This window comes from Apteryx rowi, unplaced genomic scaffold (genome assembly GCF_003343035.1).
Source record: "Apteryx rowi isolate R43461 unplaced genomic scaffold, aptRow1 scaffold_43, whole genome shotgun sequence".
Lineage (NCBI taxonomy): Eukaryota > Metazoa > Chordata > Aves > Apterygiformes > Apterygidae > Apteryx > Apteryx rowi.
The window spans coordinates 141,588-168,155 of NW_020450683.1; the positions used below are offsets into that span (position 1 = coordinate 141,588).

Genomic DNA, 26,568 nt, shown 5'->3' on the forward strand with positions numbered 1-26,568 from the left:
TGTTCCTGGGGGTGTTAGTGGGGGCTGAGTGTGAGAGGGGTATTAGCGGGGGCATGGGGGGGGGAAGTGTGAAGGTACTGTTGGGGGGAGCAGGGGTGTTACTGGGGCGGTGGGTGTGAGGGGCATTGGTGGGGGGAGTGTGGGAGAAGGTACTGGGGAGCAGAAGGGGTGAACGGGGGGTATTAGTGAGAGGGGTTTAGCTGGGGGGGGTGAGTTCCCCCCTCTTCTCCCTGCTGCTGTCCCCCAGCACTTGCTGGGTGAAGCCGCTCTCCCCCTGGCTCCCTGGGTGAGCCCCTCCGTGGGCGCTGGGGGCAGGCGGGTCTCCAGCCCTTTCGTAGTCCCCCGGTCTCAGCCTGCTTGTTGTCTCTGCAGACTGGCACGTGGGGAGCCTGGGGGGTCTCCTTGCTCTGTTTTAGGGGGTGGAACTTGGGTGTGGGGGGGCTTTGCCTCAGAGGAGTGAGCAGGTGCTTGGCTCCAAGTTGTAGGCGAGGTGATCCCCGCTTTTCCCATCATTTCCTGTCCCCAAGCTTGCTCTCCCTGTGGACCTGAACTGCAGGTGAGATAACTCAGTTGTGGGGAGATGGTGGACAGTGTTTTGCCTGGGTTGGCTGTGTTTCCCCGGGAGCCGAGATGTGCTGCTGTAGTTTGCATGTTCAAGAGCTGCGTGGTGACTAAAGTTTGGTCTCCTGAGTTGCTCTTTCCGCGCTTGTGCTAGCAGCCTGACTCAAACAGGCTGGCTGTCCTTCCAGCGGCGGCTGGGAGCTGGAGCTTGAAAACTTGGTTGAGTGACTGAATTGATGGTTTGAATGGATGTCTGGGGCCTGCTTTTAAAACAAAACAAGCAGCAGCATGCTGGCTCTAGCTTCTATTTCATGTGCTTTGCTCTCTTCTGATGTGCTTAGGCCCTGACTAAAAGCAAAACTTTTTGTTTTTTCATCTGTGTTGCTGTCCTGTTGCTTTCTACGTGAGAGCCTCACCTCTAAATTCTGCTTTCTGGGGCAGCTCCTTTGGTATTTCTTTGTTTGATCTGTTCTGTCTTAGTGTTGGTTGAAATTTGAAACGTTCTTGCTGTGCTTCTCGTTTAATTGTTCTTTCCTGCTGTTTGTGTGCAGCTGAATTATTTACCTCTGTCTTGCTTTGTGTTATGTTTGTCCAGGTGAAGGTGAGGTGAGGTCTTGATGCCCCTCTGTGGGGTGTGAGTGCTGAAGAGCTGTTAGTACTGACAAAAAGTGAACAAAAAGTGCAAGAGAAGTTGCTTTGCTGAGACTGAAATTCTTAAGTAAAAGCTCCTCTTCTCAAACATTAAGTTGTTTAAATGTTGCTTCCACAAGCTGAGAAAGAGATGTGTGAATGCTGAAAGAGGCGCCAGWAGTGATTGCTTCTTTTTAATGTGTGAAGAAACCTTGAATTGTGTAGGGTGAGTTTTAAACTTGAAATTTGCTTTTGAAAAATGTAAACATCAGGAAGTCATTGGCAGAATCTGGTTTTGCTTGCAGTGGAAGGTGCAAGATGAGGCTTTCTGTGGCTCGGTTGTGGTGGGTAAAAGGATCAATTCAGTTGAATCAGCTTGTCGTGCTGGTGTTGAAGTTGCACGGAAGTGTAATTAAACTCCTTCTCTACCTGCTGTGACTTCAGTATAAATGCCCATTGCTCTTTTTACATTAATCCGTATTAATTTCTGAGTGTACACAAGACCTAAAAGAGTAATTAAACATAACTACCTTCCCAAATGAGAGTGCAAAGAAAAGGAGGGGGGGAATAAAGCCTAAATGAGGCCAGTTCTTATGGTGGAACCTCGTTGAGATGTAGCTATGCCAATTTAAATTAGTATCTTGGATGGTGATGGTAACAAAACCCTTTTCCTATTCTGAGTGGGTTTAAACTTGTTCTTTCTAACAGTGCTGGAAATGACTGTGCYGACCTGTCCTGGGTTAATGTGGTTTCAAGTGTGTCAGTCCTCGTTTTCACAGGGCTTGCTTTTGTTATCTGATAACATCTTAAAGGATGTTTTTGTAAAGCAAGTGTCCTTTCTGGACTGTCGAGAAATAGCTGGGTGAGCTATATTTGAGGCACAGAGCATCCTCAAGTCCTGAAAGTTAGAGAGGGAAAGTTGTATCGGGAGCACAGGGCGGTGCAAAGAGGCTGACATGGACAAGGGAAATGTGATTGCATCCTTGTTTTCATGCTGCCGCATCAGTAATCTGTGATTATACAGCCTTCTACTTCATTCAATCACTGGTTAATTTGATTTCCAGTTTAATTTGATGACAGTTTTGAGAGCCAAATCACTTGTATTTAAACAAATGGCTTCTATTTTGATCAAATTTCATTGTGTTTGGCATGTGTTGGGGCATTATAAGTGTTAAATATTGCTGACACTGCTGTTCTTGCAGGTCTATTAGTTGGTGATGAATATTCAGTTACTGGCTATACAAAACCTGTGTCTGGTGGGGATGGGGGGAGCTTAAAGCGAAACCTCTGCAGTGGTAGAAGTTGCACTGATGTTAGTTTTTTGTCCCTAGCCTAAGTGATGCCATGTGTGAAGCAAGCTGGCAGACATCCATGTGATCACCTGGATCACCTCAATATGCATTTAACCATTTATTGGGCAAAGCCAGGGCTGTGGGCTACAGGGAGTGCAAGGAAGCTGATTTAGCTGTTGGGGGCAAAGGTGTCATCTTGTTGCTGCTTCCATTGAAGGTGGTAGGAGCGTGGTGTGCTTAGTAAAAATAAGATGCTCTGTGTTATGCAGGATTGGGGTCCTAATTTTGTTTAGTTGAGATTTTCTACCACCCGGCATACATGCGCTGCGAGTGTTCTTGTGAATCTGAGACTGCTTTTCTGCTGGTGAGCTTGGAGCTCTTGCAAACTAATGGATGTGTGACTGTGGCAGTGGCAGGCCTCGGCTTTGTGTCGAGGAAAAAAGCCCTTTCAGAGATCTATTTTTATCATTTAATTAGTAGCTCTTGCTGACTTGTCAATGCTGCGGTGATAAGTATTTCCAGTTCTTTTTGGCACAGTGGGGTCACGCATTAGTCAGCCAATGAATATGCAAGCCGGCAGTCGCACCTCTGGCTGGTTCCAGTTGGGGATTTTTAACTCCTTCCAACCTGTGCCTCCGAATCGGAGGGCAAAACCCTTTGCATGCCTCTTGAGTGGGGAATCGGCATGCGGACAGAAAGACTTTTGTGAATCTTTCGCTCGACGTTCTCAAAGCATTTTCCAAATGCCGACTGTCCTTTGCTTTTCCCTGCCCCAGAGGAATTTCGTATCTTGTAAGGAGCTGAGATGTAGAGATTTGTGCGGGATCATAAATAGAAGAAAGCAGATTTCCCGATTCTGCCCTATCTTTCTAGTCCCTGCTCTTATCCGCTGTTGCCGAATGCCTCGGGTGAAGGCTGGAAAGTGACCGGCCAAACTCCTAACAACGACTACTTATGCATTGCTATTTATGCCCTTGGCACATGAGGAATTGTCTTTTCCTGAGATTTAAGTGACTTAAGGAAGTCAGTAATCGAAAGATACTCTTCCTTGTGTTGCTTGTTCTGGTGCTTGCGGTGTTGACTTGTTTTTGATTATCAGCTGTGCTAAGATACGGAGGTGAGAGGCACCATCCAGACCCAGCTGCAGCCTGTTATCACCCTGTTTGAGTTTCTTTGTTTGCTGATGACTGTATGCTCTTTCCACGTTGCACTGGGGAAGGGCTGGGGGAGGGAGGACTAATTATCTCCAGAGACAGGCTTTTAATGCTATTAGTCAAAGGAACAGGCTGAATGAATTGGTTGTGTGAAATAACATGAAGCACCAGTGGCAAAGATATGAAAACTGGTGGTGGTCCAAATGAGTTCTCTCTGCTGAATCCTGGAAATAGGGTTTTTTTTGTTTTTTTTTGCCGAATCTATTTGCTAGCAACAGTAATTTGAGGAGGAGAGAATGGGTAAACAGATTGTTAACTTTATTCTTTTGTGTTTGTGCTTTTGGCATGCTGATTACAAAACACAGTTAGGAATTGCTTACCTAACAGCTGCATGGCTAAGTTCAGAAGTCGTGATGGGCAATGCATTATCCTGAACTAATTAACGATGTCTGCTGAATGTCATGGGGCAAAGGAAGGTGCATACTGATGAGGTCAGATTCTGCAAGTCTGGCGCTTCCCTGGCTCATATGCTGAACTCCTGGTCTAATGATTCCAGCTGAGTGGCTTATGAAACAGACTGGTAAAAATCATTAGATTTTAGTAAAGTCTAATAGCACTTAAACTAGAAGTTTTGAACCTTTTTCACTTTGCAGGCTTCAAAAAGCTTCTGCTGAAAGGCTGGACCCCTTTGCAGAGTGCTTAGCTACTGGCAACCCCCTTTCCCTTTAGTTACCTAATCCACAGAAGTGAACCCCTAATTAGAGATCTGTTGCTGTAGACTTAGACATCTAAAATCAATCAAGATTAATCCCACCATTGATTTTAAACCTGAGGCTGCCCTTATGGGCTTCCTTCATTGCCTGTCTTACCCTTGCCTGAGGGAGAGGTGAATCTCTCTGAAGGTACCYGCTTTTCTCCATTGGGCCAGTCACTATAGACACTTCTCTTAGACAATTAGCTTTTAAGGACACAAGCAACAAAAACTTGGCCTAAGCCCTACTGAGGAGTCTTGATTTGTAGACTTGGATCAAGGTGCGAGAGGCATCATCTTGTTTGGTGTCTGTGCAGTGTTTAGCACCCAGGGCCTGCTCAGGACTGTTGGCGGTATAAATGTGATGCTGTGGTGCCAAAAGTCAGGAGCAAAAAGTAATGAGGTTCTAGCTAGACATAGCCCTGCGGTGGGAGGTTAGGACCCCAGGCCACATCACTCTGACTTGCACTGAGGTCTCAGCAGATTCCCAGAAGTTGTGCTCATGGCGGTGAAATTTCCATTGGTGTTTATGGAAGGGGGGGGAAAAGCCAAAGGTCACCTTGAAAGAATTTGAGCTTTGAACAAAGCTTGCAACTGTGTCTAAGCCAGTTTTAAGGGGACTTTGGCATCTACTGTACTTACACGCCTTTGTGAAGGTTGTATTCTCTTGTCTAATTCACCTCTGCCACTTAGGAAGTCGAATCAGTAATTTCTGTGTAGCCCAGTGAAGTTTACTGGTCGAGGCGTGGGGTAACCAGCCATTATAGCAGTGCTGCTGCTCGAAATGTAATTTCTGTCAATATTATTTCTGTCCTGGCAAGAGCTCTCCTGCAGATGCACAGAAGTGCTGATGCTGGTATGTTATTGATTACTCTGATCTTCAAAGCTGTCTAATAGTTTTTGCTGATTTAGTGTCCCATCAAGACCTGCAGGAAGAGGGTTTGCAGGTACGGCTATTCCTGGCGTGCCTTCTGCACCCCAGCGCGGAATGGACTTCAGTGGGTTTATGCAGGGACAGAAGTGGAGTTGGGAGGCTTTAGCTTGGTCTTTGCTTGCTGAATAGGCTGCTTCAGGTTCTTTAGGAATGCGTTTTAAAGCTGTTCTACTGCAGTGTTTACAAAGAAAATCTGGTTGGACTCAGAATTTCAATTACCTATCTGTTACCTAGGTTATCTTTGTCAGCTGGGACCTATAAGAGGATGATAATTACTGAAAGAAAAGTGATGGGCCAAGTGACCTGTGCTAGCAAGGTTGGTCTTTCATTGTGGGGGATTTTGAGTATATTCTGTCTCTTGCAAACCAGATGTAATTTACTGTTAGCTAGGAAATGGCAGAAGTAGAAAAGGGCCTGTTAAGTCCATTTGGGTTTGTTCCCTTGTAAGGATGTTTGCACAGTGCCAAAAGAGAGAACAAACAGAGAAGTCTTTTTCATTCAAAATTTTTTTATTAGTGGGCAAGAAGTGGCATATTCCCGTAGGGTCACTGAAAATTCATTTACCTTGTGCTGAGAGTCGAATTAGTGCTTATATCCTGCTTCTAGCTTGGACTGTATCCCTTTCCTACTGGCTATGGATCAGGGCCATGGGTGAGCAAGGTCACCAAATGTTTCATCTTGTACTTCGCAATCAATTTTTAATGTAGAGCCTCACAATTATTGACAAAAAAGCCAGCGAGGTTGCAGACATGTTTAAACATGGTTTCTCTTGGCTCGGCTGCACCTTTTTAGAATGCAACATCAGCCTTTGGGTGGGATTGTCAGATGAGCGCTGTCGGGCTCTCTTGGCTTGTGCTATTTTACAGCAGTTTTGAAATTAGCTATGGCTTTAGGCCATCTGGCTTTTCTGTTACCTGCTCAGCACAAAGTGAAGAAAGTTAATGGAGGGCCAGTACTGACAGTGCGGGAAACTCGAGAAAAATTCATCCCTGCTAACTCAGCATGACACCGATGACTACAAGAAATGTTTATTTGCAGTAAACTTATTGCTGTTGTGTTTCCTGTTTCTTTTGTTTCATAAAAATTGGATTTTTTTTCCTGAATATGAGGATAGACAGGATTTGCAGGGAGGGAAGATTCTGGGCTGGAAAACTTTGCTCATGCCTGGGCTGCTCAGTTGCTGTTGCTGACATCTGAATTCTGGCTGGCTCTTTCTGCACCTCACCCCGTGAGGGCTGTTATTTTAATGCATTAAGAAAGTATCCAGCTTCTCTGTGGGTTATTGGTGGGCTCACATAGCATGCATCTGGTGGAGAGAAAGAATTTTTAGGACTAATATTAAAGTAGGCCTTTTAAGGTGTCTTGAACATGTCTGCAGTGCATGCAGTTCAGTTACCAACCATAAAAAGCAGTCAATAAGGTAGGAAAGAACCTGTGTGAACCCATCAGGTTTGGAAAGTAGAACGAGGGAGTGCTGTGAGACCATTGCTTCTCCAAAATCAGTTTGACACTGGTGATTACGTTAATCAAGTGCTATTTCTCATGTGCTTTTAGCTTCAGAATGAAGCCTTCAATCTGCATTCTAATGGCCAAGTTCTGTCTACATCAACTAGGCTGAGTGCAGGGAAAATAATGATGTTTGGGTGGATAGGAGGCCTGGTTTAGCTCCCAGCTGTGGTGCTGACTTGCTGTTTGATGTCAGGCAAGTCGCTTCTTCCTGTACCTGTTTCATCCGCCTCTCTGTCCTCTCTAAGATTACGCGTGCTTAATGAGGGTGTAGGCATGCTCTTGTTCGTAGCTAGAGGGAAATGTTAATGCATCTCAGCCTTAAGGGCCATAATTAACAGCCAGGTTATACTGGTCTGGCTCTCATCGTTCTGTGTGTTGTATAGTGTATAGATGGGGCCTTTGGTAAATAGAATATGAATAACAGAAGGAAGCATTTGTATCAGTGGCGTGTATATGATGGGTAAGTCCAGCAACACAGATGGCTATTCCTGCTGTGGTCTGGTTGAATCAGCAATGTTGAAGCAGTTGCTTCTTAATTTGCCCCGTCCTGTGTTTTGTGAACATGCATTTGAAGTTTTAGCTCTGTGTTTTTTCTGATTTGAACGTTTGACCAGGTTTCGCACTGGATTTCTCTGCCTGTGGATCTCGTTTTCTGGTTAAGTTTCTTTGCAGAGGAGGATTTTTCAGAGCTTTCCTAATGTGTTAGGAACAAGTTTACCCTGATTCTTCTGTGAATTAGTGTTGCTCTTGGAAAGCGGTATTTATAGAGCTGCTGTGCTGCATTTCAATGTGGAAAGGAAGGTGGGGGGAGAAACTAGCAGAAATCTGTTTCGCCTTTAATATAAAACTGTAAAGGTGATGCTCTCGCATGGAGAGAGCAGCAGTCCTTGCATAAACACTGGGTATATTAACATTTCTAACTAGTAAATTTATGGATAATCTCTTGTTTTGGAGGATTTATTCTGATTTGAGAGCATTATTCTCTGGGAAAATTAAACCTCTTAAATCCACTTKGCAGTTCAGACTCTGGACTGGGAACCGCTGATAAGCCATGCCATCCTCCTGCCTTCCTGCAGCCTTGATTGGAAATGCCCTACAGAGAGCCACAGCTGGACCAGAGGCATCTGCAATTAGTTCTAGGTGTTTTGTCTGGCCGTGTCAAAATGGAATTGGAAACTGTTCTCTCTCTGTTACTGTAGCGAGTGCATACAACACTGAGCACTTGCAAAAAATAAAAATAAAATAAAATAAAACCAAACCCAAAGAAAAGATGTTAAATGTGACCTTGTGAAGCATCATGGTAAGGCTACCAGTCTACGTAATGCTGCAGTTTGGGCAGATGATCTTAAGAGGGGGAGCTGTGCTGTGCCCTGCTGTGTCTAAAACGTCAGTCTGAATGCTGGTGTTGGGCACTTCCTTGATTGCTGAGGTGTACCTTCGTTTCAGGTAGCTGATTCATGGCCCTATGTATTTAATCATTGTTTCTATAGCAGGGAAATCTTTAACGAGAGGGTGGAGCGCGCTTTCAGTTCATTGCAGTATTTTTTTTGAGAAGTTTATGGCCCATTCATTAATGTGTTCTGCTGATCAGAGTCATTTTTATAGAAGAGTAATTTTGAAGGATATTCTGCACTTGTGGTGCACATAATGAGTACTGAGACAATTCTAGCCTTTTTTAGTAATTAGCGTGAGCATTAGTTTATTGCTTGAGGTTTTTGTATGGTGCTGCTTGGCTGCATTGCTAAGTAAATGTGAAGAGTAGGAATCCTTATGCTGGTGTGGGATGTTTGGTTTACTGCCTTTTGATTACCAGTTAAGATAGTGGAACTACCTGATCGTATATGGGCAGACTGTGTTGATGTGTCCTCATGCGCTCTCCACAAATCGTTCCTTCGGGCTTTGACATTATGCAGTCTCTTCTGTTGGTTCATAAGTTACTGGGACACGTCAGAACTGCTATTTGACCATGTCTTACTGGAAACTCAAATTCTTAAGTATTCCCAAAATGGCTTTGCTGCAGAGACTATTTAAACTTTTATTTTTAATGTCATTTGCATGATCAAAATATCTGTGGTGGATGATATCTCTGTCTTTAAAGCCACAAGTCATCTTGCTCTTTAATGTCCTGTCAAAATACAGCGCATTGCTGAACTTGGAGCACAAAGCGTTGATCATGAAGTGCATTAGCTGAATGTCGTCAGGGGGCAGCAATTCTGGGATGCCTGGCCATGCTAATAGTGAACTGGCCTTCAACACCGCCACCTCTGAAGTTGGTGTTAGTACATGTTCTGGAGAGAACATGACAGTTGGCGCTGCTCTTTGCCAGCGCACCTCAGTCCACTCCATCCATCTTTATGTCCCTATGTGCTCTCCTCTGTCCAGGGCTATTAGTCTCTTGCACTTAATGACAAATAGCTTCTATGTCATTATGGGTGTCTGCTCCATATTTGTCCCTCGTGGTTGCATATGCAGAGAAGCACTTTAATTTTAAGGTCCCTTTCCCCATAAACCTCTCGTCACTAACCTTGCTAAGGTTGGTGACCAGATGTGGCCACTGTCCTCCTCCCCCTTGCTCTGCCCTTGGGTTTTCCTTTTCCTTTCCTTGCTCTGTTCTTTTTTTGGTAGGTTATATGGAAACTTTGTAGGTAATGTGGAAGTTCTGGTTTATTTTGCCTTCTCTGTTACAATGTTGAAGGGAGGAACCTTTTTTTAAAGTATGTCAGCCTTTGTCTTCAAAGAAATTTGATTTGAAAGGCAAAAGTTACCAGAAACTGTTCCTGAGCAGTGCTCAGTCCCTGGCATGCTTGTGAGGACTGGCAGAATTGGTTCTTGGGTAGCACAAGCCAGTTCCAGCTCTGCTTCTGGGCCATTGGGGGAATGATTAACCACGCTGGGAATCAGTCCTACCAATAGCCAGCGTGCCAGCGTTTTAAATGAAAGCGTACTGTAGATGGCCAGATAGGCTGAACAGTGCATAGGCACCGCAAGTAGGAGAGGAGGGAAGGAGAATTTACTGTCTTGGTGCTTCTGGTACTCGGTCTACACTGCAAATCATGACATCAGTTGCTTCTTGCAGTGATTTTCTGTCTTGGCAATGCCAGTAGCAAGTATGTGAATAATCGGAAGTGTTTCTGGTGGCCGGGCACTCTGTTTGCATATGCAAAACCTGCAGCCTCGCTACTGCCGAGAATGAAAACCTATCATAAATACCTGCAGCCTTCTGGGATGGTGCTGTTGGGGCAGGCCCTGCAGGAGTGAGCAGGGCGCAAGATTGGCTCCTATTTCGGCATTTTATTGCCTACTTTCAGGGCTATCGCTTCCTTTGAAAAGGGGTTATTTCCTTCCTGAAACGTGATATTGAATGGGAGGAAGGTGAGCAAGAAAGTGAAAATCTGTAGTTGTCTGTGGTAATCACTGAGCTGTGGCATTTCTGAATTTAGTCACAGTCCCTGTTGCCATCTGGGGGCATCTGGAGCAGGTAGTATCTCAGTCTGTAGCAGCCAGATTTTGAGCCCTGAGCTGTCGGTTGAGAGGCAGGGTCACCCGGAGTCAGGGTGTGTGTGTTAGTGGATTGCAAGTTTAATTGGCCTGCATGCGAGTTTAAGCTGTTTTTGTGGCCGGAGGATTATTGATTTATGTTGTGATCCCTTAACAAAACAGTTGTTCTTGTGGAGACAGTCTTTGCCATTAGGCTTTGTATTTCTGGCCTCTGAAGTACAAAGACTTTGCTGGGAGTGCAGCGGGTGCCTGTTGTGCCCATCTGTCTGCACTGGCCGGAGGAGAGCTGGAATTTGGAAATGCTCTTGCGATCGTGCCGGAAGCAGGTGGCTTTTCATTGCATGGATTTCAACATATTGTTTCTTCCAGTCTAGGCTGGGGTCGGGTTTTGTTGCCGTCTGCTATTCCAAGAAAACGGGAGGAATGAGGGCGAGAAAGGGTGAAACTGGTTGAACTGGAATTCCCAGCTCATGTCTGGCCTTGGGTTATGAAGAGCAAGGTCCTGTTTGGGAAGCAATTTCAAAACCTGGGGCTGGCAAATATCAGTGGATTGGGATCTCTTGGCGTTTCAGGTCTTTGTTCTTAAGTGTATTGGAGGAGTCTAATATTTTTGTGGCTGAGATCTCAAATCAAGGTATAAATGTGCATAAACAAGTTCTGTTTTGTCAAAATCTTCGGTACTTGGACAGTGTCTGGGCTTAGCTGCTCTCAGCTTGGTGCTCTAAGTGGCTCAAACGGCCTGCAAAGAAAGATAAGGGTGGCACCTTCCTGTTGGTGTTTGCTGTGGAAAAAGTGAATAGAAGAGTAGGCAGGATTTGATGATTCACATCAGATTTTTCAAGCCTGGTTTTGGTGACTGGTGTCCTTGGCTTGATGCCTTCCCATCTTGATCTTATCCCTTCTCTGTGACAGATCAAATCGTGCTCTCTTCAGGGTTAGACCTCTGGTTTGGGTTGCAGCTGTATAAAGACCTAAAAATGCCATTGCTACTGAAGAAAAGATCCCATGCACCTGCTCCCTTGCACTTAAACAAGTGCTTGTGGGCCATGTGACAAATGAGTTGGGGAAGTGAACTGGATTTAAACTAGCTGTTTCTTCACCAGGCTGGTTTTGACTGGGGTCAGCTGCTTGGTGAGGTTCCTGATGCCAGTGGAGAGGAAGGCAGGAAGAGCTGCTCTGTGGGTCACCAAGCGTATATGAAAATATGGCTTCCACTACTGGCTGTATTGAGGTACTTGGGGGTTCGAGAGAAGTTTCTCCTGTCTGTGTTTGATGCCTGCATGCCCTCACCTGATTGCTGCCACTGAATTGCCTTCCTGTGTTGCTCCCTCGCAGAAGCTTTCAGGTTTGGGTATTTTTCCAGTTCTGTTTTCAGTCGGAAAAATCTGTTGACAGTTCAAACTAACCTGAAAGAGCTGCGACACTGCAGGCATGGGAGAGCGAAGCTGAACATCATGGGGTTGGGACTGTTACTGGGGGATGCTTCTTCAGGCCTGTTAATTTTTGTTGGTAGCCTGCTCCTTCCCTGGGCTGACACAGATGGATGGTCAAAAAGCTTATTTTACCCCAAATTCACTAGTACATTATATGTCTGCAAGACCAGGGAAATTGGGATGCTCTGGTTTTTACTGTGGTGAGCTTGCTTTGCTGCAAACACAGGTGTGGGATATAAAGACCTTATTAGTTTGTCCTGTGGTAGAAGCTACCTGAAGCTTGAGTCTACAGCAAGATGGTTAATGTCTTGTTTTGGCATTGAAGACCTAACCTGAGACTAAAAGGAAGTCTACTTTGTGATGGGGAGCCAGCTGAAAAAAGCAGCCCCTTTGCCTCCTTTGGTTGTTGAACTTGGGATGGAGCTAGGAAAGTGTTATGGTCCTGTGGTCTGAGAGTGAGTCGCTGCTGCAGAGCAGTTATAACTCCGTCCATGCGTTGCCTTTCCCTGGAGCTTCCTCACCCATCCGGAGGGACAGGAGAGGCTGCAGAGGTGCAGTTACGGAGTTCAGCAAATAATCCTAAATTTACAGCAATGGTGCAACTTGCTGCTAGTTAGCTGAGCCCCTGCAGCTGCCTGCATGCTTGTTCTTAGTTTTTTTTTGATGTGAGAGTACAAACCTGTTAGTTTAAATCTCGGAGAAAGCTGCTGTAGCTGGTGTTCATTTGGGTGCCTGTGTTTTACGCCGCACCGTATCCTGCATGGCAGCTTATTGCTGTTATCCAGCTGGTGTCTTTAAGCTGTGCATCTAAACACTGGCTCATTTGCGCACACCTCTGAATTGGAGTGTTCACTGTGTGGGGTTATTTAGGATGTCTCCATTTGTAGGCAAACCCTGAAGCTGGTTGACAAATATCCTCTGTGGTCTCAAGTGAGTCGTATTGTCTCTAATTCAGTGACTTATGTCGGAGAGGAAGGGATACCTCCAGTTGTGAAGGTTGTTATGAGTGGTCATGAACTGACAGAGGAGGTCGAAGCGGACCAGTTGTTCCAGGGTCAGCTTGGATCAAGCTTCAGTTCCCCTTTGCAGGAAAACAGCTATTTCTCTGTACCTTTTGGTACTGCAGAACTGAGTTTCCCTTTAACAAACCTGTCACCACGGGGCTGTGTAATCTCTGCAAATGCAAACACTTCGTTTGGACATCTTACTCTGAGGTGCCCTTTCAGAGCAGCTTAGCTTAGTATTTGGAAATGAGAAGTGATGGTGTGCAGGGTGTCTAAATGCCGCAAAGTGAGCGAGGTGGGAGGGCCGGGTCTGAGCTGCTTATCTCACGTAGCAGAGCCGTGCAGCGAGGCTGTCGAACCTGCACCCTTGGGTGTGCGTCGAGTTGTAGCGTACGTGTGGGAGATGACTGTCATCGGTGACGAGGTGGTTATTTTTGTTCCTCAGAAGGGCATGGCGTTCTGGGGCAGGCATGGCGAGGCCACCGAGCTGGGTGGCTTTCTGGGGCCGTGTCTGACCGCGGGAAGCGCGGGGGCATGGGTTGTGCCAAGTGTCTCTGTAGCCCGCTTTCCGTCTCCTTAGGAGCATGTGCCATCCTGAAGAACGCTGGTTCTCCTTAAAACGGAATATTTTTGCTGTCTGTTACCTTATAGAGAACTGAACCAAGAAGGTGCTTTTTGCAGGACTAATGCCAGCTTTCATTTAAAATGAGCGTATTTCCCAGCTGTAGGTAAGGATGCAGTCCTATAGTGTGATTTCAACATATTTTTACACTTCCAGAAATTGTGGTCAGTTTATACATGTGGCTGCCTGATATGCATGCAGTTTTTAACTCATGGAGTTTACTTGTAGTTGTCTTTAAAGTCTTAGATGTATAGTAAAGTGCTTTTTGTTTATCCTAGTTTATATGTCTCAGTACTGATTTAGGTCCAGCTAGAGAACACGTTTTTCTTAATGTCCCTTCCATATTACATTTTTTTGAATAAGCAACTGCATTCCCCTCCATTATTTCACACTTTTTTTATGCATTTAGTTGCTCTGATGTAGTTAAGCCTGTTCCTAGGAACCTTCTTGTTTAAAACTTGAGAGTGTTGGCGTAGGTGGAGGGAATGGGGGTACTTTTGTAACCGTTCCTCCTGCTGGCACCTATCAGAAGGTCTTGTTTGCTGAGCAAACCAGCAGTCTCGACTGCTTGATAGCTGTGCTGGGGAGTGTGTGTGTGTGTGGGGGGGGGGGTCATGGAGCCTTTTTTTACAAACCTGCTCTGATGTCCAAGGACGCAGCGCTTGAAAGGAACAAAAAGGCTGTTGAAGAATCTGGCGTACAAGAGGGGTCACCAGAAAGTCATAGCTATAGTTCAAGCTGCTCATGTATAAGGAATTCTTTTCTTATACATTTGGATCTTAATATTCTTCTGAGGTGCCTAACGTGCTCTTATTAGTACTAGACTACTAATCACCTTGTGAGGTGTATATAATTTTGGCTTAGTTCATAGACAGATTTATTCAAGGTCATCCAGAGTCAAGTGATCTGAGAAAGCAGTCCAGGTGTGCTGGTGCCCAAAGCTGGGCTGTGAGTCTGCTGGATGCTGCTGCCTTGGGCAGGAGCACTGGGGTGGACGTGTGTGCGCGGGAGCCTGCGCCTGTGAACAGGAGCTCGCTGTGCCAGGTACACCGAGAACAGAGTGAGCTTGCAGTTAATACACCCCATCTGAAGACACTTCCTCAGCCGGCTTCTTCTGTGCCTTGAAAATTTGTTCAAGACACTTGATGCTTTCTTCTTTCATATCCTTTCTTGTGGCCGATCTGCTGTGTCGCTACTGAAATTAATTGCTCTCGTTTAATTTTGCACAACTGATAGAAGAGCAGTTTTTGTTGGATGGACCAGATCGGGGCTTGCTCTCTTGAACCAGATCAGCTTGCCTGCCTGCAGGGCATGATGCAAGATTTGCTTGCTCAGTTGGGCGTTTGCTAGCATTTGTTACGATGGAAGGTCCTTTTGTGCTTGAAAAGAAGTGGTGATAGTTTGAGCTCTTATTGCAGCTGAATGTGTTGGCTAGAAATTTTCATTTCTAAACTGGGAGCCTGAGTTAGTGTGGTGGCAGTGAGAGGAGGCTGAAAGAAAAATCCCTGCTCATGGAGTTTCAGGAGATCGTAGCTGCCTTTTGTGCAGCAGTTTCATGATTATCATCTACAGCGTTGGTGGGGATGTATCAGTCCAAAACCTTCAATGTGTCTGAAAGAAGAGTGGCCACGCTCTAATTAGCAGTGGTATTGATCCCTTCCTCAAACTGCTCGAAAGAGCAGTTTGGCACATCTTTTCCCTGAGGTTAGATTCGAGTTAGGGTTTGCTACGTCTGGCATTGCTGTAGCAAGCACGATCCTCATGTAAACAGTGTAACTGCTTCATAAATTTAGTGCGCAGCAATGAGAACTGCAAATGAATTTTTTTTAAAGGAAATGTTCTCGTTCAGAAACTTTATGGCCCTATTTTTTCATGTCTGTTTTCTTAGTTATGGCTGGGAGACCTTTTAGTAAAAGCTGGAGTTGTAAGACACAAGAACAGTAAATTGGGGGGGGGGCTACTTTAAGGAAATTTGATATCTTAAAGTCAGAAGTAAAGTATTGCAATAAAACTGGGAAGGAAAGATAAGGCTACAGCTGAATTACAAACTCTACCTGAACTCCTTACTGTTTGGCAAAGCGCTGAACCAAAAGATGAAATTTAAACCTCAATGCGCTCTTTAGTGCGTAGTTTTCTGCATAGCTGTCTACACCGAGAGCAGTTTCCAAGCACTGAAGTAGAGCATGGAAGAATTAAGGTTCCTTTAGACACAGTTATGTGAATCCAGTGCATCCATTCAGAAGGTAGGAATTTAATCCTAAATAGTTGGGCTGTGGCTGCTTAAGGAATGTTGACTCTACTTTACATTGATAAAGATACCTACACGGTGCAGGTCTCCTGTATTTTTTTATTTATTTATTTTAAGAAGTGAAAACATTGCTGTCTTTCAATATGGAATCTGATTAAGGGTGCCTATTTTATGTACTTGAATGTGCACCAGTTAAAGCGTGGGGTTTAATCAGGCTGTGTGTACCCTGTAGTTTGTTCAGCCCGGGAAGCAGTTGGGCGTGCAGCGATGGAACGAAGGCGTGAGCTGCAGGGGACTTTGGGAAAGGCCCAGATGGTCCAACTGCAAATTCAGCTTTAGCAAGCGCCCAGCAGCGGGTCTGACTATTGCCTCGGCTGCTGCCGGCTCTTTCAGAGTTCAGGTGAGCTGCCTGGGAATGGGAAATGTTTCTCGGCATTGAGTTACTCTTTTTCTGGGATCTCAGTACTTTGTTTTCTTCCCTGACAAGATACAGGACTCCGATAATTATTGTAGAGTATCAAGCTTCAGCTTTGCTTCTTGCATATCTGCTGCGCTGTCTGCACAGGCTGCATCTGTGCTTTCTGGGGAAAGAAGATAGGTAGCCAGTCCAATTTAGGTTGCTGCTTCCACAAAGAAAATCACGGTTTCTTTAGGGCAGTTGCCAAGACTTGGTGAGCATGTCCTGTCTGGACAAAAGAAAAACCTGAGGAGTCTTGTAAGTGAGAAGAGTCGATGCTTGGAACAGACTTTGCTCTAGTGCAGAGATGGTGCTGGGGTTTAGGTTTCCAGAGTTGATGCTAAAGTGAGGAGAGCTGATGCTTGGAATCAAGTATATTCATCCTCACGTGTGGTAACACATGATTTAAGGGGGCTGTTTGCTGTCTCCTCTCCCTCTGTGGTTGCTCAGGACTGACAGCCTCGCTGCCTGGGCTTAAGTGTCGTTAGGAGACTGCAGCAGCAAACCACAATCAAAGCTTTAAAATGAATTTGTCTGATTCGTGTCACTTTTTATAAAGACGCAAAGAGAAACGCTTCGCAAAGCTGGCTTTGCAACGGCTGAGAGTAAGAATGGCCTCATTTCGGTGAGGAAACGGTGGTTGCGAATGAAATTGTCTCCCCAGTCATAATTACAGGGGTTTCACCGCAGCATTAGAACCTGCACTCAGCTACTTTGTTTTCATTGAAAGCTTGAYGAAAATGGAAACCACAAAACAAAGGCAAAGGTGGTTTGCATGTTACCCCCGAAGCCAGAGGTAAATAAGGAACCCTTTTATTATGTGCCTTTTGGGTGCGCGTTATAATGTAATGCAGAAGCAGATTATATATAGCCCAGACGATATGTGCAGCCCRCAGCCCTCAATTGCAAGCTGGTCATGGGTAGGCCAAGGACGGTCGTGTAATTGGAGGTTTTTGTTGCTGATGCATCCAAACAAGCTCGCTCTTAGGTTTCATGGCAGACAACTGCAAGCAGAGGATTRAGTTTTTCAGTAGCATTTGCCAGTTGAAAATGAATTTTGTTGACTGCGTGCARCTTTTGGAGTTTATGATGAGCTGTAAAAGCAGCACGTGCTCTACTTCAAAAACTGTAGGCTTCACCTGAAACAGCAGAGCCTGTCCACTGAATCAKTACCATTTGCGGTGATAATTGAGACCTAATGGATGTGATGATATCTCTGATTTGTCTTCTGTGGCGGAGGTGTGAGATACTTCATTGGTCTCTATGCATATTAACAAAGCAGGGCAGAACTAATAAAATTGGGAAAAACGTAGTTTCCCRTGCAGAATAGAGTACAAGTTGGCAGGTGCATTTAGCTCTACCGTGACATCTGCTTGCTTTGCTTTGTGGTATTGGGTCTCGGTTTCAGGCAAGCTGTCCCGTGCCTTCAGCCTGCTGCGGTTTCATTCACCCAGGAGCTAGTAACCCCGTGGTTTCAAATGGTGTCCCCAGCTCTCTAAGGAGCGAGTTGGTTAGTGCTTTTTAAAGTAAATTGAAATTCCCCAGGAGGTGTGGTAGGAGAGCAAACTGTTGTAGGAGCAGGTATGCACTGCTCACAAAGGAATTTTAATTTCTGACAAGCCCTATTGTGCTGAGATCTGCTGCGCAGAAAGACACTGTGGCAATGTGCCAATTCCAGGATTTAAAGGCGCGTGGTGCTGCGGGGAGAGGAGGCTGGGCTTTCGCAGGAGCTCCAAGCTGCCCCGTGGCTGCTTTGCAAAGGGAGACCTTCTTTGGCCACGTATTTGCCCCATTTCCTCCCTTCAGAAAAGCTGCCATTAGTGTTTTTTGAGACCATGCAACACGCTGCATCAGGGAAAGAGCTGGGTTGAAACAAATCCTTTCCCTGGTGGCCGGCATTTCGGGTGGCTTAAGGCAGTGAGGCTGAAGCCTGCCTTTTSGGTTTGAAAGTGAAATGCTAAATGTTTAATAAGTTGCATGTGATGATTGCATTAATAAGCTCATGTTGGTCTGTAGCCTTTAGGAAAAAAGGCATCTCAAGGCTTTGTGCTCTTGTGAATGCTCACAGGTCTGAGGGATGGGGACTGCATTCCCGAATGCTTTCCCTTTAGACTAGTACACCCCTCTCTGAAAGGTGAGTTGGACTGTAGCTATTTCCCTGTCTCCTGTGTTTCCCGTTACTGCCCTCGTTAACCTACACACCCCTTGCTCTAGTGCAGAGGTTGGGCTGGGGTCTAGGTCTCCAGAGGCTCAGCTGGCATTTTTGTAGCTGTTCGGGGGGCTCCTGTGCCGTGGTAGCTCGCTGCGGCGCTGCTCGGTTTGGCTCTCGAGCAGCAATGACACAACTCCCAACCTGGGGCTCCTGGAGTTGGGAATTCGATTTGTGAATTCATGCTCTTTGGAAAGAGGGAGAAATAGAAAGCACAGCCTAGATTTGGGGCAAACGAGCTACGCTTGAAATACTTAGTCCTTGGTCTTTACTTGCAGTACACTGAAGCAGCTGCTGCCAGGCTGCTGGAGCTGATTCATTTCCTGAAGTTTCACTGTGTGAAAATGAGTTGGGTCGTAGGATAGATGTTCCTCGGTGGAAACGACTCTATTGATACATCRCTCTTCTCCTCCTTCTCTTCTTTTGGCATGCTTAGATTTTTCAAGGTAGTAGCAAAATGTGTTGATTGCATTTTTTATTTTTTTTCAGTTTACTAATTCATTAACACTCGCATTTTGGTGATTCTTATGTGCTGATAGATTAACTGGTCTGTTTTGGTTTTGTGGATGACCAGAACCTCTCTAATAAATATCCTGGTTTTAATTATATCAAGCTTGGTCCCCTGGCTTTTATTAAATTTTGGCTTGGGGTTGCTTTTAGTTCTCATCCCTGATCTCTGAGGATGGGCTACTCTTGTTTGTTCCATGTTATAATTCAATRTTCGTCTTCCTCTAATTTACTGGAAAGACTTTTGCAAAGCAGTTCTTGTGGTGTGGGGAGTTTTTGTTTGAGCGTTATGGTTCAAGCATGAGGTGTTGAACCTTCTTGTGGAGGAAGCTAGAACCTTGTCTTTTATGAAACTTTTCCATGCTGAAGCCTGTATTGCTAAACGTTGGGCGGACGCACAGCTGGTAAAATGGAGTTTTGAGGGCATGGGACACTAAATACCAGCTGCATACGGACATGTGGTAACCTGCAGGTGATGAATACATCTGTCAAGCCTTCTTGGGGAAAAACTTCCACATCTACTCAACAGTAGAGGTAAATCTAAAGTTTTATAGGTTAGCTGTCAGTCAGGAGCTCAGAGTCTAAATAGTCTCTTGTTCTTGGCGATTTAGGGCTTGCATTTTAGGGGGGACTCATCAAAGAATAGCCATGCCTTGCTACGTCCCTTCGGATGCTCTTATTCCTGTGTAAGCTTCCAGAATGAAGGTGCTTATTTAGGAACAAGAACATCTGCCCTCTGCACTAATCAGCCATTGTGCTTTAATTTTACACTCTATCTTTATCAGGAAGATAATTTTGGTAGAGGCAAGCCCTTCAGCTGCTTCAAGGACGGTGAGTAGGGAAGCTGGTTTGCTATTTTCATCCTGCAGGTTTTTTCCTGTGTGCATCCACACCTCCGGAGCAGTTGATCAGCTGCCAAAAGGTCTGGAGGCAAATTCTAGGCGTTTACTGTACTTGATARCTCCCAGCGACAAATGCTACTTCTATTTAGCTGTCTTAGAAGTAACCCTGTACCCTGCTTTCCTATAGGCTGTTGGCTTTTTATAAGGTTTGGTAAACATGACTCATTCAGTGAGCTGAAACACCTGGAAGGCTGTAGGTGGCTTTTTTGAGAGTTTGTATGATCTGTTTCAAGTACAACTATGAAAAATGTTCRCTGCATGCTTGGCTTGTTAGCTGAGCAAACCATCCAGGTGCTGCTGGGGCCGTCCTGTGTAAGGTATCGGTTTTGAGCAGATGAAGGATTACGTGTTTTCATTCTGTTTTGAAGTGCTTTACAGAAGAAGCTAATCCCCTCCTGGAGAGGGGGGAAGCTGAGGCACAGATAGGTGAAGAGCCTGGTCCCAGCTGACTCTGCTGCTCAGTAACAGAGCTGCAAGCAGAAGCGGGTCCGGAGTCCCACTGGAATATTCTGTGCAGGGTGTTGATGGGCATCTCTAAAGTTTACCTTGTGCAGGTAATGAAGGAAACCCACTGGCCTAACGCATGGTGCAGCCACGGAGAATGCAGCCGCCTTCCCTTTCAGGATCCGCTTAGGTAATGTTATATTACTGTGCCACCCACAGGCAGCTACCACGCTGCTGAAAAACGGTGYTTACTATTTGCATGGGAAGCCAGCTATCGAGTGTTACATGGGTGATGAAAAGCCACCGGTTTCATTTATAGTAATAGCTATAGTATTTAGATTTCCCAAACCTAGTTATTCTAGTATTCTGTTTAAACTGCGTTTATAGTTGTTATACCTCTGAATTTTCCCACTGTTTCCATGGGATCTGCTTGTCACTTCTGCCAAGAGATCGTCTCCTTGTGCTGAACAGCTGCTGTCTTCCTCCTCAGTGGTGATTGCTTTTCAACAGGTGAAGCAATCCAAGCTGTGTTTCGGTTTCAAGTGCTGGGATCCTTTTGAAGTCGGAGAAACTGTAGAGCTGTTGGTTATTGGCGCACCCCATTCACTGTCATGTTGCCACATTAGGCTTCGAGAAGAACTTGATTTAATCTGTGTCACTTCATTGAAAGTGAATATTATGATTTACCTCCAGGATGCGGAGGAGTTGACCTCTCCGTTGCTCTGTGCGTGATTAGTTCAGAGCAAATTGGGTCAGTAGAGGTTGCTTGGAGAATTTTGAAACCAGCGTGCCCGTTTGTAGCAAACGATCTTGAAACCATGATAATTGAAGGACATGAGCAAAACGAGGCTTGTACGTAGAGTTGATTTGTTATTAGATAGTCAGAAAGACAAGCTTTTTAGCCTCTACTGATCTGAGGGAAGAGCTCGTGTATCTGAAAGCGTGTCTATTCTCCCATCTGTACTACTTGGTCCAATAAGAGATTAACTCTACCTTCATACCTTGTCTTATAATTTATAGCAGTGCACTTGACATAGTTAACCTGTTGTAGTTTTTTGCCCACGTGCAGAAACTGCCTACCAGAAGAACTTCCCTTGTGATATTTAAGCTCTCATCTGTACACCTGTGCTATAAACTGCCCTTTGGGAGAACTGTTCTGTGCTGCTCAGTTACTCTGCTTTGTAGAACAGAATTTTAATATTGTTTACCATGCTCTTAATCTTACGGCTGGTAGATAAATTGAGTTATTTCAGCCCTTCCCCTAAGGACTTCATGGTGCTTCATGGACAGCATACCCATAGCATTAGGTGGAGTTATCTCAGCTTTGCAAAAATCCGCTCATCTATTTTCCTGGAGTGAGTAATTGATTGGCCCAAGAATAAAATGTTGATTCGTCACTGCTTTTATAAAAAGGGCTGGACCTGCAGAGCTGGTGGTGCAGTTGGTGTTTCCTTTGAGCCCAGCCTTTCTGAGATGCGTGCAGCTGGGCTTGATGCAGTGAGGCAAGTTATTCTGATGGCTTTGGTTAAACTGCTTGAGTGAAGTTTGGCAAGCAGGGCTCAGGTCTCAACCTCGTTGGATTCCCTGTGTGATGATGAGCAGGCTGCTTGTGGCCTAGCCTTGGTTTCCCAGCTAGCTGTATTCCTGTCCTCCACTTTTCCCTTGTTTGAATCTCTTGCAGGCAGGAGTAGCCTCTTACTACGCTTGTCAGTCATCTGATCCAGCAGGGACCTACTCTGGAGCAGGACTCCTGTGTATCCCTATAGTCCAAATAATTTCAAAAACAGTGGTGTAAAGCAAAGGAGTGAACTAACATAATGAACTAATATTATTTATTGACTGAAAATGTTACTAGCATCTCATTAGGTCAAAATAAAATATCTTCGGGGAGGTTGTCAACTGATTTTGGTTTCATTTCATGGGCGTTTTCAGCATTGGGGTGCTGCCTGCCTCATGCCACATGAGCACTATGTAATGGTCTGCATTAATGTAATACTTTGTTCCTCAAACTACTAGATGTTTGTTAACGCTTCCTCTGCCCTCTCCTTCTAACTAATGGATATACTTTGTTATAAGAACATCCTTGCTCTCCCCGTGCGCTTTTTTCCGAGACAGCCTCAGGTTTTGTCTCACTACAGTAAGAGCTCTGTAGTAGCTGCCCAGCTGCTGTCTCCTCTGTCCCTGGATGGTGATTTAGGGCCTCGCCGGCCTGGAAGCGAACTTTCCGTGCCCAAGGCAAGCTGGCTGCGAGGTGCTGCGCAGAAGTAACCTGCCTCTTCTGGCTGGAAGGGYTGTCAGTTTTGTAGCTTAGTCGAAAAACATCGACTGGCTCTGTTTTAGTTGGACTTCAACATCCCTTAGTCTTTTGAAAGAAGCTCTTTAGCATTAGAGTAGAAGACGATGCAGTCTGAAATCGGAAACTCTTAAAGCATCGTGCTAAAGGGCTCTGGGAAGGGATGTGGCATGTGAGGACTTGAGCAAGTGGGTCAGCTGGCAATCACTAAAACTCATAGTTGAACTACGGGGCTTGCCTAAGGCTGGAAAAAAACCGTGGCACCTCAGTGTGTAGCTTCATGGTGACTTAGCATTTGGCGCTGGGGCGGTCTGAGGCCTGTCCTTGCCAGCCCACGGCGTGTTCCTCCAAAAGTGGTTACTTTTCCTCTGGGTCAGCTTGCTCGCTGTGCAGCTGGATGAGTGCTGGTGCCGGGAAGGAGGTGGGAACAAGTATGGGAGGAGACCTGGGGCCTGGACTTTGGTCCATTTAAGCTGCCATGGGACCGCACCCTGGGAAGGATGCAGCTGAGCTACGCAAATGGGCAGAGCTAGGAGAGACGAAATTCCCTGCTTCGGCGGAGAGTGTGTTAAAACTGAGGGAAAGGGATAGAGAACAGTGTAGAAAATACTGCAGCGCCACGGTGAACCAGTCATTTTCTATTGCGTGCGAATTAGCTGCCTAGCTGGAAAAAAGCTGTCCCCTTGCCGGTGAGGGTTCAGAAACGGGTCAAAGGAGCAAGAATATATTCTTAAATTGGTACGACGAGCTGAAAAAAAAAATGAGCGAAGTGTTCAAACTAACAAGCCAGGCGAAGGTGGCGCTTGTGCTCGCCGCAACGTGGAGCAGCCGCACGGCGAAGCGGGGCGCTCCAAAGCACCACGGGAGCCGTGCTGTGCCGGGAACGTGCCGCTCTCCCGCGGCAGAGAAATTTCACGCGGCTGTCGCAGGCCCAGAGTAAGATTCAAGAATGCCCGAACACTAGGAGAGCATGAATATTCAGGGGAGCTGTAGCATGTGTCGTGCTAAAGGAAATGTAAAATCCAAGTTTTCTCAGGCTTGCTGCTGGCTTCAGGGAGGAGGGAGACACCTGACAGCAGGGGATAAAAGTCAGTTTTGTTCTATGGGACAGGTTATCTCAAACCATTGCAGGATACAGCTCCCAAATGAGCCAGTCCTGGTTAATCTTGGCAGCAGGATATGCCCTAGTTAATCCGTTGCTTCAGCGAGCGCATGCCTGGTTTCTTAGCACAGGCGTAGACGTACGGTCCTGCTTTGGCATTCTCATGGAAGTGCCAGGAATCCCGACTCTGCTTACTCTTGCTCTAACCTCAGATCACGTCACTTCTCTGATGTGCTTTCTATGCACCTTATATTAATAATCAGATTTAGTGTTATGCTCAGAAGGATCCGTCCTCATCCGGGTACCAGCGGTGCTGTCAGGCTGTGACAGCTGTCCTTGGCGTAGGTACGGCGAGTGGCCGGTGGGGCACGGGTGGGCAGGATTAGTATTCCAGTCACACATACGCCCCGTGTTATGTGCAGAGCTCAGCGCAGCCTGTGCAGGAATGCCCTTGAAAGGCAAATTGAACTGAACTCCCCGGTGGGTTTTGAGGGAGTAGGAGAGTTGCTATCATCTATGCCGAGGTTAAAGTAGATTTTGAGATGTCTATTTTGGTTTCTCTTCTACTTTTCCTTCTCAGAAAGGGCTTACTGAAAGCACGGGCAGGGAAACTTGACCCACAAATGCCCTGTGCACTGGAGCTGCTGCGAACTGAGGGTTTAGATTTGTGTGAAGACACCGAGTTGATACYGAGACTAGTAAAACCCTTATGGTGCTCCTGCTTTTAATGTGTAGCAGTCATTCTGGTTTTTGCAGGTAGTGTCCTTGGTGATGCAGTGTGTAGAAGAGGCATATCACATGGATATACCAAATCACGTGTCCCTAGTGCGTATAAATGTTAGTTGTATTTTAAGTGTTAGTGGGTCGAGCTGGAGGGATTCTTAAGGTGTTTCCCAAGTAGCTTCAGGATTATTTGCCTCTGACATGAAGACCATCTGATGCGCTTGGGTGACCAACTTGCTGCCCAGAAGTCTGTGCACGGATATAGCTTCTCTTTGCTAAACTGCTTAAAAAGCTGTGTTTGCCAGTAGCACTTTGATAGTTTAATGTCTCTGTTGTCAAGGGTTGTTTCCCCCATCTAAGACTATTGCTGCAAGAGTGTCCTAACTGCAGCGCAGAGAAGTAGCCTAGAGCGTGGTTGCCTGATCAAAAGGCATGTTCCACCCACGCGGTTCAGCAAAGCAAAGCGGAAAGCCCTGCTGGCGATAGCTTGTTCAGATGCACTTTCAGCGAAGCTGCGGTAGGGTTATCTCCTCTGACAGCGCAGCCCCACCATGCCGATGCTCTCGTGCAAGCTGGTCACGGGCTCTAAAGTCAGATAATTCCATAAGATGGGGATGACTTGTTTTACAGCCAACTAATTGTGCTAGCGCTGCTTAGCTGTTGGGAGCTAAGGTGATGAGATGTTCTAGGTGTAGCAGGGAAGGCTTAGGCAGAAATGAGCTGTGGATAAAAGCTAGCTTTGACTGCAGGTCTGTGGAACGAGCTGATTTTGTAGCTCTTTCCCAAGTACCCCATGCGGTGCCTGTTGACATCTTGTATTGTGGTTGTCTTAATTTGACATGCTAGCTCTTCAGGACAAAAGAGCTTTTTTCTAAAATGCCGAGCGTGTTTTTATTGTGCTACATAAGTGTACGGGAATGAAGATGTCTCCTCATTTCCCCAAACTTAGTTCCTCTTGTATCTCACTTCAGAACTTTCTCCAGAGAAAAGCTGGGTTTTGTTATTGAAATCCTAATTTCTTCTTTTTGTCCTCTTTCCCAATGCATTCAAAACTGTCTTGATCTTGTGTGACTTCTAAAATACTTCCTGTGCACGTGCCATTCTGTCTTTGCTAAGTAAGCGTTTGTTGTTCCCTTTACAGCAGACACATGCCTGCTTGAAGACACAGATGCGGGATTTTTCCCTGGGAACAAATGTTTGATGCTTTGCATTAGTTACACCTTAACTTTGCTTAACCTTTCTTTCCAACACAGCGCATGTGCGTGTTTAGAGGCTACTAAAATCTTCAAAGTATTCAGAGAGTGAAAGAAGGACGGCATGTGTGCTTTTTGTGGTCTCTGCTGATGTGAAATGGCAACAAACCCATGACATCTGGCAACCTGTACCTTCCCTGGGCTGTTCCTCGATGGAAATTCTTACTGTGCTTCACCAGAGGGGTGAAGATGTCATGCTCTAGTTTGCTGGGGCATATTTTCTGCTTTGAGTTCCCCACACACTAGTTACACATAGGCTGACCAGAGCTGATAGGGAAATGAAACTAAACCTTGGCTTTAGTCACACGTGAAATTTTAATTTGTGTGTTGATCTTGTTCCCTGTTTTTGTAGGAATTGCTCAGCAAGCTACCGTGCAAGAGGAATGGAAGATAACATTGGTAAGTCCACGCTTAGATATCATACTGCAGGTTGTGGATCTGTTCGTTCTTCCTTGGTTAAATACCATAAAGAGCCTTATTGCTTTAAACTTTGGATCTTCAATTCAAATGTAAATGGTGGTTAGAAAATAAGATTGCTTGGGCAGATGCATCAGTTGCTGCTCTACTGTGGTAATGGCATGGACCAGATCAAAACTGTACTGTAAGTCTGAAAGATCTTTTTTTTGAAATCTCTCATCTGTGAGAACTGGAATACAAGTCTCCTGAGTATCCCAAGCTCTTGAAAACAAAGCAGTATCCCCTTTTTCTAATAGGTAGGAGGCTAGAGGCATTGAGCTGGTAAGTGATTTGAACAAGCCACGCTGCAAGCCAAAAAGAAGGATTAGCTCAATGGTAGCTCCTGACTTCTCTTCCTGTGTTTATTTCCCTAGGCTGTTCTGTCTTGCAAAGGATCTAGGATTTTTTTTTAATTAAACAAAACTTGACTTTAAAGCTGTTGCTTTAGGCACTATGTATTGCTTGCCATGAGGCAAGTAAACTGGTCATTGGGTTAAACTGAAGCTGGGTTTAGTTGCAACTAAAAGTGGTAGATTTTGACATAGGATAAGTGCTTGTGAATGACTTTTCCTCCTGTTTGTCTAAA

General features: G+C 45.5%; 1 protein-coding gene across 3 annotated transcripts in view; it reads left to right on the forward strand.

The window, feature by feature from the left end:
• Positions 1-5,579: 5,579 nt before the first annotated feature.
• The window catches only part of PHACTR4 (phosphatase and actin regulator 4), a 64,254-nt gene continuing 43,265 nt past the window's right edge, over positions 5,580-26,568 (forward strand). Inside the window, exons 1-3 of one of the 3 annotated variants that reach the window (XM_026076378.1) lie at positions 5,580-5,638; positions 11,433-11,560; positions 25,879-25,925. In XM_026076378.1, the coding sequence (XP_025932163.1) occupies positions 5,588-5,638; positions 11,433-11,560; positions 25,879-25,925 (226 nt within the window). In that variant the 5' untranslated portion in view covers positions 5,580-5,587. Of the gene's footprint in view, positions 5,639-11,432; positions 11,561-25,878; positions 25,926-26,568 lie in introns of those variants that run through there. The other 2 variants (XM_026076377.1, XM_026076380.1) reach the window with 2 other exon arrangements.